General features: G+C 36.9%; 1 protein-coding gene across 1 annotated transcript in view; it reads right to left on the minus strand.

The window, feature by feature from the left end:
• Positions 1-15,610, minus strand: part of sei (potassium voltage-gated channel seizure) — an 858,190-nt gene that overhangs the window by 457,453 nt on the left and 385,127 nt on the right. Inside the window, exon 3 of the mRNA XM_071583602.1 lies at positions 7,085-7,285. Coding sequence (XP_071439703.1) covers positions 7,085-7,285 — 201 coding nt within the window. The remainder of the gene's footprint in view (positions 1-7,084; positions 7,286-15,610) is intronic.

The following is a 15,610-nucleotide window of genomic DNA, read 5'->3' on the forward strand; positions in this document are numbered from 1 at the left end:
CTCAGCCCACACCCTCGTCCATTTTATTTTTCTCGAAACCCCATCCCACCGCGCGCACTCGTCGTTGACGTCGTTCGATCCCTTGTTTGTTTCATCCAACCCTTCCACCTGCCCCCTCCCTTTCCTCCAGCCCTCGCGGGTGGCGGCGGCCCCGCGCACGAGAGAAGGCCCTCCACCGTTAGACGACACACGTTCCGCTCTCCAATTACTTCCGCGCGACCTTCATACACACCATGTCTTGATAGACGCCACCGTTCAAAAAAACTGAAAGAGGCTAAATATCAGCGAAGCCACAGCTCCTTGTTTAACAGTTCTATTCTTCCAACAAGTTTAATTTTTCAAGGTGAACATTACAGTGAGTGCCAGTTATTGCATTATTGCCGCATTAACTCTCTTTCCAGCTATAGTCTCAATAAAACTTCACTTACGTGGTATAAGGTAAGAACTAATAAGATACTACGTAACTTTTAAACGCACCTAAATCAGTGAAATAATTTATTATGACAACAGTAATTATTAGATTTAGATTTTTACGACCTATTATCATGGTAAAATGTTTTTTTTCAAAAACCTAGGATTACCAAAAAATTTTAAATACCGAGGTATTTTAATGAAAAAAATACACACACACACATTATATATATATATATATATATATATATATATATATATATATACTATATATATATATATATATATATATATATATATATATATATATATATATATATATACTATATATATATATATATATATATATATATATATATAATGTATATTATATATAATATTATTATATCTACATATATCTGTAAATTATATATATTATATATCTATGTATACATATATAAATCTATTTCCTGGCGTGCACTCTATGCTCATTATTCCACATAGGTGAATGCATTAGCCCTTTGTCCATCCGCATGAACAATCCCTATTATTCCTGTAATTCTGCCTTACTCTCTTTTCTTCCCGACCCCTTCCCACACGAATTCCCATAACCTTTCCTTCGATCACTGTTTCCACCTAACCATCCTAGTATCCATACTCCATACACGATTCAGCCTCCAATTTTGAGGTGATAAATCGCGAATCCGCGTACATATTAACATCCCGATCGTTTGAATTTCCCCGGCTGAAAGGTCACCAATAGACCCTTTCCTACCCCCTTCACAGCCTGCCCTGCCCTTACCCGCCCCAGTTTTCTCATTCTCTCCATCCGAAACCTTCCAGTCCAGTCTTACCTGTAAAAGGTCTAAAAGAAGTCTTAAACTTCCTTAAATGTGAGTGGCCTTTTATGTGTTTCCTATTTATGTTTTTCTAGTATTCTCTGGGCCTGAAATTATGGTTTTTAGAATGCTCCAGACTCATCGCACACTGGCCTTAATATAATATTCCACAGTTATATTTAATCATATACTTCACTAGCTACCGTGAATTTGTTGATTTAGCATCAGTAAAAGGTGGTTTGTCCATTTGCTGAAAATTGTTTGGAGAGTGGAAATTTACAAAGGCTTTAAATACTTCTGAATGTGGAACAGTTAACTGTATATCATATTTGCTCACCGATTATACTGTAATGACGTTGGCGATACGAATTGAAAAGTATAGTATCGTTGAGCGAAATTATTTGGCAAGTCCTACTTACATAGCTATAAACCTAGCTGACATTTAATCGTTAAGAAACCTTAGACATAAACTAGAAAAAAATTCATTTTTCCACTTTTTTCACTAAAATTTTCCCATATAATGAAATTTATAAGGAATATTTCATATATTTATATATATATTATATTTATATTTATATATATTTATAACGTTGAGTAAGGATGCTAAGAAAAGACTCGTAAAAACTTTGATATGGAGCGTAGCTACAGTATGTACGGCGCGGAAACGAGGTCATTGAAGCAGGAGGATAGACGTAGACTGGAGGCTTTTGAAATGTGGGTGTGGAGAAGAATGGAGAAGGTGAAATGGACAGAGAAGAAAACAAACGAGGAAGTACTTGGTATGGTGGGCGAAGAGAGGGGTTTGCTGGGAGAAATCCTATGGAGGCAGGAAAAGTGGCTGAAGGGGGTATTGACCGGCTGCGGGATGTTGAAGGCTGTAATTGAGGGGAGAATGTTAGGCAAACGAGGAAAGGGAAGGAACAGGATAGGGATGTTGGACAGGATGAAGGGAGGAAGAAAGTACTCAGAGCTGAAGAGGGACCTGATGTAGAGTAGGATGTTGTGTTTTGCTGTCACAAATTATTTAATTAGTAACTATGTCCATCCAAACACCTACCTTAACCGGTAGATTACCTAATAATAATATATAGTATTTATATTTTATATATTTAGCTGATACAAAACTTCGTACTGGATTGAATGGCCCTGGTTATACCGAAACTTTTGACGAACCAACAGATAATATCGATGAGGAAAGACTTCAAAAATATTTGGAGGCTTTGAAATGGATGGGTCAGTGGCTGAGAAAATTAGAATGAGACAGCTCTCGATTCAAGAGAAAGTATTCTTAATCCTGCATAAATTGCGCAAATTTGTACAAAGCCTAGGGTGAAACGATGGGTTTTGGACCGCCCTTGAAAACTACATTATATAATCTGATTAAATAAAAAATATTTTTATCCCAAAATACTTCGTACATTCACCTCCTCAGAATCTCTACACCCACCTACTTGATTCCGTTTAAATTGTCAATTTTCCTCAGTTCTCTCCACTTTACCAGCTTTATCTTTCTTGTTCCGCTTCCCTCAACATCCCACTACATCTCAATATCTCTCCAATCTACTTTATAACCCCTTGGAATTTCCGCCATCAACTTATTCCTTCTTCCTCCAACATCCCTCGTTTATCCTCTTATATCCTACTCACGTTTTCCATTTTTTTCTAAAACCACACCTTAAAATCCTCTAATAAACGCTAATTGTATTTTTAAATAAACATGTCCTGAATATAAAACATCACTAATCTTTATCTTACTTCGCTATAAATCTACACAAACGAAGCCGGTCTCTTTATTGTTTAACGTTTCTTTATATTTTATTCTTCGTTCATCTTCATTGTTATGAATATTTTCGTTCAAAATAATACCAGGATGTAAAAAGTGCTCATGTAATTGTAATGATGCCGAGTCTGTTTCAAAATTTTCCACCAAAATTTTCCACAAAAGAGGCCACCTTTCTAGAGATTCGATTGAAATAATTTATGATTTCCTACCTTTCACAATATACCTTTAAAAATCCTCCATATAACAACAGTTTACAAGTTCCAAATCGATCTCCTAAATAGCAACATACATTTACCCTTGGTCATACCATTGAAAATTCCAATATTCATAATAATTATGAAATGGAGAAGCATAAGATGTTTACATAAATGGAACTAGCATATTTTATCAGATAATTCGTGATTGCTTATGCAAATAAGGACCATTTTAGTAACCCTTATCCAAAATTGAAATTCAAGGTGGTAAGAAAGTACACACTATACTTATATCAGTGAATTTTTCAAATTTTCTGTGTCGTTAAATTAATTACTAAGTCACAACAGCTTACCTCAAACAGGAGAGGGAAGACTAAAATTGCAATGGTGTAACCACTTTGGTTTCTCACTATTCCATACATTTGTCATGAGAATTAAATTGTTAATTGGTGATGATTTTTTACAAGAAAAGGTATAACAAAACGTAAATACCAATGAAAACTGGGGTAAATATTTTAATCTGCACCCTTCTGCAATATGCTCTGAAACAGAGTGTTCTTGGAGTTACCATTGACTTAAAACTTATATAAAAGGTGAAATTCTTAACTAACAGGCGGAAAGTATCATAGAAGATGACTAAAATAGAAGATGTTAATTAATTTGACAACAATTATTCCTCGGGTAAATTTATCTTATTCGCATGAAATTATTATTATTTCGATTGTTTTTGTGAAAGCTTGTTTGTTCAATTGTCCAGCGATAGTTTACTAACCAGGCAAATGAAATAAAACTTTTCCTTACATAATAATGAGTGTAGCTGAAATGAATTTCCTGCCCATACCCTGAAGCATAACCCCATCTAGTACGTTTAAAAAAACAGCAGCCGACCTTATGATGATGTGAATGACATATCTGAAACCATTTCATTATAAGTTGATCAATGTAGCATTCCCAGGAAAAACAACTTTTTTTTACAGTTCCTTATCCAAAAAATTACCCTTGCAGAATTATTCTGCAGTCAGATCACTCATGTTTATGGAATGACAAAAATACTGACATAGTTCGTACATGCTCTTACGCATAATTTAAGTGGTGGTCGTTGTACACAATTTCTTAGCATGATATTCAACTTGAATATCCCGTTGGAATGACCTTTTCAAAAATCGTCGTATACTCTCCAAAATGACTGACGCAATAAAACCCAATGGAGAGGAACATTGGGAAGGCGTCGACCTAATTCCATCGCTATAAACTCCACGACTCGCGAGGCCTCCAAAACAGGGAGACGGTGGTCGTGAAGGTCGACGCGACAGCATTCCATTTTCAATCCCAGAGATCTTTCGCCTGTTTGAGAATCCTCGAGTATGATTGTGAGCATTAATTCCAGTCGCTCGTCATTTCCTTCCAGGCCACAGGAGCGATTCTATCTTACACGTACTTTCGTCCCCAAAGATACCGATTTTAATGCGGTGGTAAATTAAAAATATTATTTGGATTTACATTCTAACTAAACTCCAAATCACACCGAACTCTAATTGATGATTCATTCTCGTATATTTCTCTGGATATGTTTGTGGGGCATATCTAGCTAATTCTATGAATTGTCCCTAAATATGCATTACCACTGGCCTTTTTTTGTGTATGGAAATAAACAAAGAGCAACCTGAATAGAATGTTCTTCATGGAAACTCATCTGTATAGTGTGCCACAGATATCAGTGTAGTAAATTAGTCACTCAATATGCAACGGACAAAAGCATCCCAAAATAAAAACGAAGCGTTTAAGAAATAATCTTTCTTAAAGGAATATAGAAAAGATAATAATAATCTAAATTCTACCCACCATTCCTAAAATTTGCGAATATATTTTTTCTTGAACTATCCATTACGCACTGCTTTAATTACGAACACGATGTTACGCACCGGTTAAAGAAACAACGGTTTTATTATTATATGATCTTAGAGATTCAACCTACAATCAGGTCAAAACGCACATTCATCCACACTCTCGTGCCTTCTAATATTTCAGATCACTAGAATCCAACAACGCAGTTTTTTCCCCTAGCCATGAAGATATCTGGACGAAATTACGAAAAAATGAGCGGTTCCATTAAACTTTGTCCTTAATGCTGAGAGCTAATCGAGTATGGGATTCCAAAATACGTTTTTCTTCCAGACCGGTCTCCCATATGCTTATATATGAATGCTAAGTGACATCTTTCTCGCAAAAGGGAGGATAATTCGCGATAAGCTCACTGAAATTTCCGGTGTTTTAAAGGAATAACGTATACCCGTCATCGTGTTGATGCTTCGCTCCACTCTGCATCGCCCTAGCTGCCCTCCTCGCCTCGATCCGCAACACCGACCCTCGCCCGCTCTTGACCTCCCTTTGTTCCGAGCACGTGCACATATGCTCTCTATTTTAAAAGTCCGAATACAAAAAAAATCAATCTACTTACGTGCTGTTTGCACAGCGCCCCGCAGACTGTGACGGAAAATCCGTAAATTATACGAAGAAACGGAAATGTTGCCGCGCAGAAATAAAGGCAATTACTTCCTGGTTTTCAACCAAATTACCGATATAAATCATACAGGTACGATTCATGATCCCCCCTTAAAGTATACGTTCTTTTAAAGCATACTAAAACACTCCTTGATCAAAACGAAGCATTTTAAACAAGGCCGGAAAGGAGTGTCAAATTTATATGACAACACCGCAGTGAGTATGAATGAATTACCATTTTAACAAAGCTGCGATTCAATATCAGTGCGTATTTGGTTATCAACGCGTTGATAAATGGTAAATAAAGCCTTATAACCCTAGGGTTAGGAATTACGTACTATTTCCCCTTTCTCCCTCCGAGTATCTTAAATGCCTTTTACTCTCAGCAAAGGCTTGCTGGTGAAGAGTGATCAATGAAAGCTTTCCGTATAATGCGATACCATCTGAAGTCACAACACGATAAAGGCCGAAAGTTACTACGCAGAATCGACGTCGTTGCCAAGAGTCAACTTAAGGGGCTGCGGAAAACGAAAAAATAAATTTCCAAGGTAAAATGCATGGAAGAATTATTTATGGCTGGTGTCCCTATGACATCACCTGTGAAAACTAGAGTGTGATTATTATTTTTTCATATATTTCTTTGAATGGTATCCACTAAAAAAATATCCGACCCAATCTCATCTTTTCTTAGCATGAGTTGTATTTGGAATTAACCATAGGGAAAACTGAAAAATAATATCATATCAGCATAAAATGCTTTCAGAGGCATTTAGAATTTAAGTTATAAATAACTTCTGTGGTAGTTAAAAAAATAAATCTTTCACTAATAATTTAAAGCGATTAGTGAATACGAAATAAAATCTGAAGGCGAGTTAATGAATACAAATTTTTAAAAATCGCGGGAGTAAAATTTATGCTTTCTAAGAAACGCTGATACATGAAGTGATATAGAATCATTCTTATTGTGATCTCATCTAATGAAATATAAAACCTTTCCCAAAATGAAACGCGTTATTTCTAAAGTAACCCAAGGCGACGCGAAATCTGTCGCACCACTGAAAACGCCTCAGGGTTTCAAATTACGCGCCCATGAATCTGGAAGGAGAAAGGAGTGAAATAGGTGGGCGTTGGAGAGAAACGTTAGTGTCAACGTTAGTACACCCCGCGCCGAACTAGCCCGTGCGAAAACACTGCGATGACCGTCGGTGGGATGAGGTGCTGGCTACATTCCTGCCCGCCGAGCCAACGCGCGCCTCAAGGCAAATTTCTCGAGACCGCGGCGCTAAATGCCGTACCCGAAGTTGCCCCTTTCCGACGGTGACGAGATTGGGGGGTCAAGGGGGGGTTCTGTGTTTGCACACGGAAGGAGTCCTCACACTTGCTGAGGCCGACGTTCCCCGCCGCGGCGCCGCCCGCCTCGGTGGTTCCTCCGACGGGGCACTGCGCCTGCGCGGCTGCTGCGGCCGCAGCAGCAGCCGCGGCCGCCGTTAGGTCCTCGAAGTTGATGATGTAGAGGCATATGTCGTCCGCTTCGCTCTTGACGGGCGCGATCACTTCGCTGCACAGGAACTTGGTACCTGGAACGAAATATGCCTCATCAGTTTGTTTGCCTTCCCCTGATCTCACACACGTGACGTTTGAACTCTTAGAAACAGAATACTCTCTGATGCGCGATCAAGGATCTTTTATGAGCGTTATCTCCAACAGCAACACGCTTTTCCTTCTTAGCATAATTTGTGATCAAGTACCTCACGAAACAACCCAAAAGAATCGTATTAACGAGAGGAAAGCATAGTTCTGGGATTTTGTTTCTCGCTATTTTATGAACGGTGAATGAATACTAAGCAATGGTAATAAAGCTCGAGAGTTGCGTAGATACATTATCGTACCCCAGGAAGGAACAGCATTAGGTGGTAGTCAGCAAACTGTCTTTCCAAGATTTTGAAGGAATGATAGATTGCGTATGATGAGAGATTCTCAACACACACCCATTTTGGACAACGTTTTTCACTGCAGAACTGTATAAAATTCGGAACAGTACCGGCATATTCCCTTTCCAGTGTCCATCCCATTAGAGGTTGAGTAATTGAATGCACAAGTATAACATTAAATAGTTTAAACCAAAGAAAATTACATTAAACTAACCAAAAATATAACTTTTAGAACCTTAACTAATATAATCAAAGAATAGAAAAAACATTAAAAAAAGAACAATATTTAATTTAAAAATTAAAATTACCTTAAATACGACGCTTATGCATACATAATTTATTTGTTAATGGTTGGTCACTATCATTTACACATTTTAATTTTTAAATGTCTTTTAGATTTACAAGAAACAATTAGAATTGGTTTACCAAGAGGTATTCACTTCGTACTCGTACAAAGAATAAATGAATACTAATTTTGAATTGCTAATCCACATAAAAATTTCATAGTTATTCATCAAAGGAATAAATATACCATCCAATCCAAAAGGAATGCTCATCCATTCAATCCGTGCTGCGTCTTAAACAACACTCAAATGCTCATTGAATGAAATAATGGTCAATAATGAATAATCCTTAAAGCTATTGTAGATCTGTTTTAATTTCTTCTATTTAAATTTAGCCGTTAACCTATAATTATAAAATGTTACTGAGAAAGGGAAAATAGTGCAATATGAGCACTACGAGCATTACGAACACTTTTATAGGTAGGTAGAAACCGCGAATCAGAAAAAGCATTGTTTTTACATGTACTGCTATCTGTAAGTAAATTTTGCAGTTATGATAAGGTTTTCCAGGGATACTCAAAAGTATAATTCTTAAGTATACGCAACAATTATATGCATACAATAACTAAAAGTCAACCCAATGAATTACCTAAGGTAATGAATTTACAATATTCATTAATGAACATTGTGAATATCGCTAATTTAATGAAAACAACCACTTCAATCATTAAGGACGAAAAATATCTAGTGCGAAGAAAATTTCCGAGTTCAGCGACAAATTTACTCATTTCCCGTTGAAAAAGAAATCGTTCTCTCCCTTTGATAGGATAGGTTAATTTAAGGAAGTCAATTACAGAGGTGCCTGAATTTCCCGTGATCGGTAAAAAATATGAAGTCGTAGAAGTTTAATTGGACTGCAAAGATTCCACTTTCGTCCGTCTATGCGTGACAGAAGGATAGAAAATTACAGTCAAGCCTATCGATGATTGTCAATATTAACTAATTTTCGCATTCATATTAGAATCACATCTTTAGCAGAGCCCAAAAGTAAGGAGAATAAAAAACTGGGCTGCGTTAGTAAGTATATGAATGAATGATCGTAAAATTAAGTATCACTAATAATTAGGCTGTATTTTTTTTCAAGAATACTAAAATACTAATTTCCAACCAAATGAGAGCAACTTGCACAATGCCTTCCTAAAAAAACTTTTTGACCAAGGTTATAGCCAAAGTCATTGATATAAAATACTCGAGGTATTCGAGATTATTTTTTAGCCACAATTTACACGTGTTTACTTAAAGAGATAGTCTCAAGGACAACTCAATGAAAACTTTTTATGTTCACGTTTATTAAGTACAACACTATTTCACCATAATTACTTTAAAAATTCCTCTCAAAACTATTGTTCTTTTGCATAAAATATCATTGCAACAAAAGTTTTCATCATATTATAATGAAAACGTCTAGAAGTTAGTGAATTCGCACATGCAATTGCCAAAGACAGAGAGAGAATGGATTTCACAGGCGAGTATTTGCACTTGAGTAAATATATCAGCAAATTTATTATAAGGTCGAGTTTTTTTACGAGGACTATCCAAAAAGTAACCTCCGTTTTCGTATAACGAGAGAAGTACTGGTAGGAGTCCAATAGTTACTGTATTGACGCACACAGTATGACAGTACACCTCGACCTGCAGTGGCTGGAAGGTCGCACCGCTTGTCGTTTGTTTACAATACTGAGTCCAAATGAACAATACAATTGAAAGTTCCACTATATGTGAAGTCCATTAAGTGAATGAAGATTTTACTGATAAAAAAAACTTGAAAACTGCTGACATATATCGGGAAATTCGTGCTCTGTATGGACCAAATGTGATGAGTGACAAGAGTTATGCGTCATTTTTGTCTTTCGTGAAACGACAGCACTGAAGCACACAAATTCCCATGAAGTGTCCTGAGTGAACACAAATGTCCACTAGCAAACTAAAAAAAACCTCCCTTAGCCATAATAACTCATCACGGCACTAGGACTTTTCTTTTAATTTTTTAATTAACGAAGTCGTACAGCTCAAGTTTCCTAGATTTTACAAATGTCCATGATGACAGAAGTGGTCACCCGTCTGTGGTGAACAATGAAGTGTGTCGGGAAATTGACGAAAGGGTTTGTGAAAACCGACATTTTACGATATCTGAAATCTATAGAAAGTTTCACCCGGATTTTTCCGACTCTGTTACATGGAAAAAGGACTGAAAATTTAGACTACCACATGTTTTGTGGTCGTCTTAACGAGGAACTTCAAGATGCCGTCATCGCTTGTCTGCGAAATCTAGAGGTAGATTTTATACCGAAGGAATTAGCAAACTAATTTAGAGAATTGAAATCTGCTTGACAAATATGTTCAAAAATAGAAGAGATGTGTAGTTTTGAGATGAGAATAATAGATTTTCTGTATCCATAAGTATGTAGAGATGTATATTTTTTATAACACAACGGAGGTTACTTTCTGGATAGCCCTCGTATTCCGCTACATTTAAGGGCAAGGTCATCTCTAAAAGTGAAAAGCGGAAAACCGATACTATTTTTGTAATTATAAAGAAAACATTGACAAGAGAGACATGTTCAAATCCATCGTGTTTATAATTGCTGATTATTTTCAATCTAATGAGCCTCAAATCCAACTGTGTTCGACATAATGCAAACACAGATAATGAGAGGATGTTCTATGCTTGAAAAAAATATGAAAGCATGTTTATTCAGATATTTCACATTATCCTTCTTCATTGTTAGTAAAACTAAATAAATCCCTCCGGTTAATGGTTCTTTTCATGCATGCCCGGCGCTATTTTCATGGGAGAGAAAATGTTGATGTTTTTAAGAAAATACGTTTTAATGATCTGAACCTTAGGAAATTCCGAATGCAAATGCAAATCGAAGCTTGCAGGATGATTTCACCTCCACGCATTATTTCACTCTTCAATTTTAATGCTAATGGTAAAATATTACCAGTGTTCAGGCGCAAAAAACGATTGCTAGATCAATAATAATATTCAGTTATTAGCAAAAACTAAAAAATGGTATGGTTCATATAATTTTGAAACTATTGGATTTGGAGAGGATGGCGATTGTATTCAAATACTAAACCAATCACGTTCACTTTGTACAGGCGTCCAAAAGTTTGAATACGCTAATTACAGATCCGCGCGTGTATACAAGGATAAAAGTGCCAGCAATAAGTTCATGAGTAGGGTTTAGGTGGAAGAAGGGACTATTAGTCTCAACCTCGCCCAATTAAGTCGAAAAATAAATAAATAAATGAGTGAGTTCATGGTGAGTGTCTGAATAACGATACATTTATTCAAGAACGTGTTTGATACGTAACTTGCTTTCGCAAATAATATATGCCTAGTCCGAGCTCACCCGAGGGCGAGCTGTTTGCTGCCCTACGGCGCACTTAAAAAGCGTCGAAGAACTTGTGATCTCATTTGACGTCGCGAGCAACTAAATTATTTAGGATGCCAACCGCACCGAGGCACCTGTGTGCGTAGCGTGGCTTGATGTTCATTGTGGCAATAAATATTGCATTTCACAGTTGTGCCGCATGCCCTATGTCCTGACTGGTTCCCCGTTATACGCGGACGCAGTGGATTAAACATTTAGCACGCAACTTTCTCATCAGGTCCCAAGAAGTATGGCCTCACATTGAAAAACTCCAGTTTTTTTTTACCCGATCATACCGCCTCGACATTACGCCTCAAGATGCTTACTAATAATTATGCAAATGCAGGCAAAACGCACATCTACCTGTTTTTAAAGAAGTAAGTTTAATATTAGCTGAACCTCGGATGCAAGGAAATGCTTATCGCTCCCCAGACCGCTTCATAAAGTCCAGCGTTAATTAAAAGCCTACGTATCCGTACGCTATTAAATGGGAGTGGCAAATGTCGGAATGGAAACAGATAGCATCACGGTTAAATAAATCACGCGAGGAAGTAAACTTCTTTAACTGTCCCTAATGTATTTTAATAACGCCTCTCTGCAACATTTTTTATTTACATCACCATAGTATTACTAATTAAAAACAAATGACCGACAGCAAGAAAGAGAGAATTTTTGAAGATTGAGGCATTGTTTTCTATACGTATTTTATAACATATACATATTAGTTGTAAAATTTTTGTTATTTACTTGTTTATTAATACGTTAAAAACCGCAATTCAGTTATAATTTAATGCATTATATTCGTAAACATAGCGGCTCAATGAAAAACCCAGAATTGGTTGCCTGTAAAACATTTTCGATTTTTGATTTTCACATTCATTTTATAACAATCGACGTAACTCCACGGGCTGGCGCACAAAAGCAATATCGTGAATCCATTGTTAAAGCAATCACCATGGTAACTTTCCAGAGTGGTCCCAGGAAAACTAGAAGTAAATCAATACGCAGAAATAATGAATGTTTACTCGGTCTGGTAAACTTAACGAACAATTTCCCAGAAGCTGGAATGCTCGAAAAAGATTTTTTTTTCAAAAGTTGATTTATACATAATGAAACGACGGAGTGTTTACTTTTGGAGAACCTTTTCAGCTACTTATTACAGCAGGGTGATGACTAAAATAACAGAATTTTCTCCGATCGCAAGTGTTTGATTTCTGAGTTGGATTAAGGGCTTCACTTTTAACTTGCAGCTTTATAGGAGGAAGCATAGGAAAATTTTATACTACAGAGAAAATCGCGTACTTAAGAACCCTCGTCGCAACTCATCTTGAAGACTCATTGAAAAAAAAATGATACAATTCCTATTTGCAAAGAGTCCCCGGAAAGTGAAATCAAAAGTACAGAACAGAATGACGATGTCGAGTATATGATAACTAGCAGTTATAAAGCGAGGGATGGAGGGAGGACATATTTTGGCACACTGACAAAATTTTAGAGCTGTTCGAGGTGAGATGGAAGGATAGCGGAGATTGCTGAACCGATAGTTCAGAGAGTAATACACAACGTAGAGAGCCAGTGAGGGTTGGCAACAGTGTTGAAGAAAGGTAGGAATAAGCGTAGTAAACATAGAGCAAATGACTTATAGAATTTTTTTGTAGAAGTAAAAGCTACACCAAACAACTTGGTCATTACTCAGGCCTGCATGCCACCAAGTAATCATAGGGAACAAGACGTTGACAGGGGATACGATCAATTAGAAGAAATATAATCGGGTGCTCCTGGAAGGAACCTTTTAATAGTAATTGGGGATTGGAACGTGACGGTGAGCAAAGGAAAAGGTAGGGAAGCAGGAGCCACAGTTTTGGATGTTGAAGTGACCTAGGAAGGGAAGTAATAAAGTTTTCCAGGAAACAGGATTTAATCGTTTCGCCCGCCAATTTTAAACGCCACAGTAAACACGGATCTACATGGCAAATGCCTAGAGATTCTTAGAGTTATTAGTTTGAATATAATATCATTAAGCGCAGATTTAGAGAGATTGTGATTAATTCGCATAGTTTACCGTGTTTACCATATTCTACTAATAAAGTGTAACGTCAAATTAAAGAGGAAAGAAATGGGGAAATGGTTGAGCAAATGGAGTGTGGAATCATTAAGCGGGAAGATAAGAAAGAAAAACCATGAGAGACAGTACGGGTTATCATGAGTAAGGGAAGAGTGCTGGGTACTATAGAGGAAATATAGGAACATATCAAAAAAAGGATATCATAAGCCGCAAACTAAACTTTAGGAAAAGCAAATAGGAAAAGGAGAAATAAATCCGGAATTACTGACAAAATGATTTAGAAGAGAGACAAGAGCAGCTAATTCAAAAATGTAAATACAAAATTACGTAGGAGAACACGTCAATTATGAACTGAGGTGGGAAACTCATAGGGAAAAGTGATGGAAGACGTGGATATGGAATGTTTACCAAGGAAATGTGACATTGGAGCATTGTACAGAAAGGCAAAAAACTATTTAAAAGAATGTGAGGAAATTCAGAGCAAACAATTAAAGATACGACAGGAATAAAAGAATCAGGATGAATTCAAGAGAGATGGAAGGAATACATAAATGATCTATGTGGTAAAGACATCTAGCCAGCAAGCTTAGGCATATAAAATGAACATGATTTATATGGTATTCGCTTACTTGCCAGAATACTTAGGTGTGCCAAAGGGCTTGAGAGCATTGAAATCAAATAAGCCGTGGGGCAGATAAAATTTTCGCGGAACTACTTAGGGATGCAGGAAAACATGGATGGAAGGTTTTCATCCAGTATTCCGTAGCATTTATGTGGGAGGAAATCAGTGGGAAGACTTCGTTAGATCAGTGTTAGTACCCATTCCAAAAAAAGGAAATGCTACTTCGTGTGAGGACTACAGAACAATATAAGTTATTTCGCACGCAGTTAAGTAGTCCTCAGGATCATCAATGATAAGATAGAAAGAAGAGAAAATTAATACTTAGGCGATGATCAGTTTGGGTTCAGCAAGGGAAGAGGAGCGCGTTATGCCATTGCAGTAATGAGATCACTAATAGAGAGGATCATAGAATGCAATCAGAATGTGTTTCGTAGATTTCGGAAAAGCGTTTGATAGGGTAAATGGAACGGTATTTATAAATGTATTGCTGAAATTATAGGTGAATTGGCGGGATTGGAGACTTCCGCAACCTGTACATTTCACAGACTGCTCAGGTCCGAGTGGAGGATGGAGAGTCCGGATGAGCTGTGTTAAGAAGAGGGGTAAGATAGGAGTCTCTATAATCGACCTAGTTTTCCAATATTTATGTAGAGGAAATGGTTCAGGAGGTATGGGAAGAACTAAAGATAGTAATAAAAGTCGGCGAAGAATTCATGAAAGCAGTTAGGTTTGGGGATAATCAAACTTTAGTAAGCACTTAGCCTCTTCGCTAACTGGCTTAATAAAAATGTAAACAAAACGAAGTTCATCCGGCTTTCAAGAAAGAAGGAAACTAGCCTAAATGTTGAAAGTTGAAGCTCAGGAACTATAGCAGGTGTAAGAGCTTACCTATCTCGGAAATATTTTGCTTCATATTTAAGTCATCAACGTGTGAGAATACTTATCTTCTACGCCTTTATGCAATATTTTTTGTCACTACCAAATTTCTCTCCACAGAAAAAATCACTTAAAAAAACTGAATGGAATTACCACATTCCCAACTAAAGATCATCCATCATTAAATGATCAATATGATTGTGGTACTTTGCATCAATACTCAAATCCGGTAAACGATATTCTCCAAGGGAGTTGAACAAGTGGGCTTCTACCGTTGCAAATTGGGAGCTTATTTCAATGTTATTACTTCTGCATCCTTGGCGTGACTTATCCATGTAATCTATACTAGCTCGCTAATTAGTTTTCATTTCCATATGACAAAGAGTAGTACTTCAAGCTCAAGTTTAACCCGACAACGGTTGCCATCGAGAAAATGGCCAAAGGAAAGGTCAAGGAAATCCAAATAAATTAGCCCCGCCCAAATAGCGAAGGCAAATTTTTCAAGAATACAGCTCCTTCTCCCGTACCTACGTCTGCAGAAATTATGAAAAATATTATTCACTGCCTCTAAGCTAATTTTTTGCTCCCCGCGAGTAAATGAAACCTATGTAGCCTGGTATTTGCTAATGGAATTTTAATGTAATAGATGTTTCAGTAATATTTTTCAATGTGATTTAACTGTAC

This window comes from Hetaerina americana, unplaced genomic scaffold, assembly GCF_022747635.1.
Source record: "Hetaerina americana unplaced genomic scaffold, ioHetAmer1.1.p SCAF_14, whole genome shotgun sequence".
Classification (NCBI taxonomy): domain Eukaryota; kingdom Metazoa; phylum Arthropoda; class Insecta; order Odonata; family Calopterygidae; genus Hetaerina; species Hetaerina americana.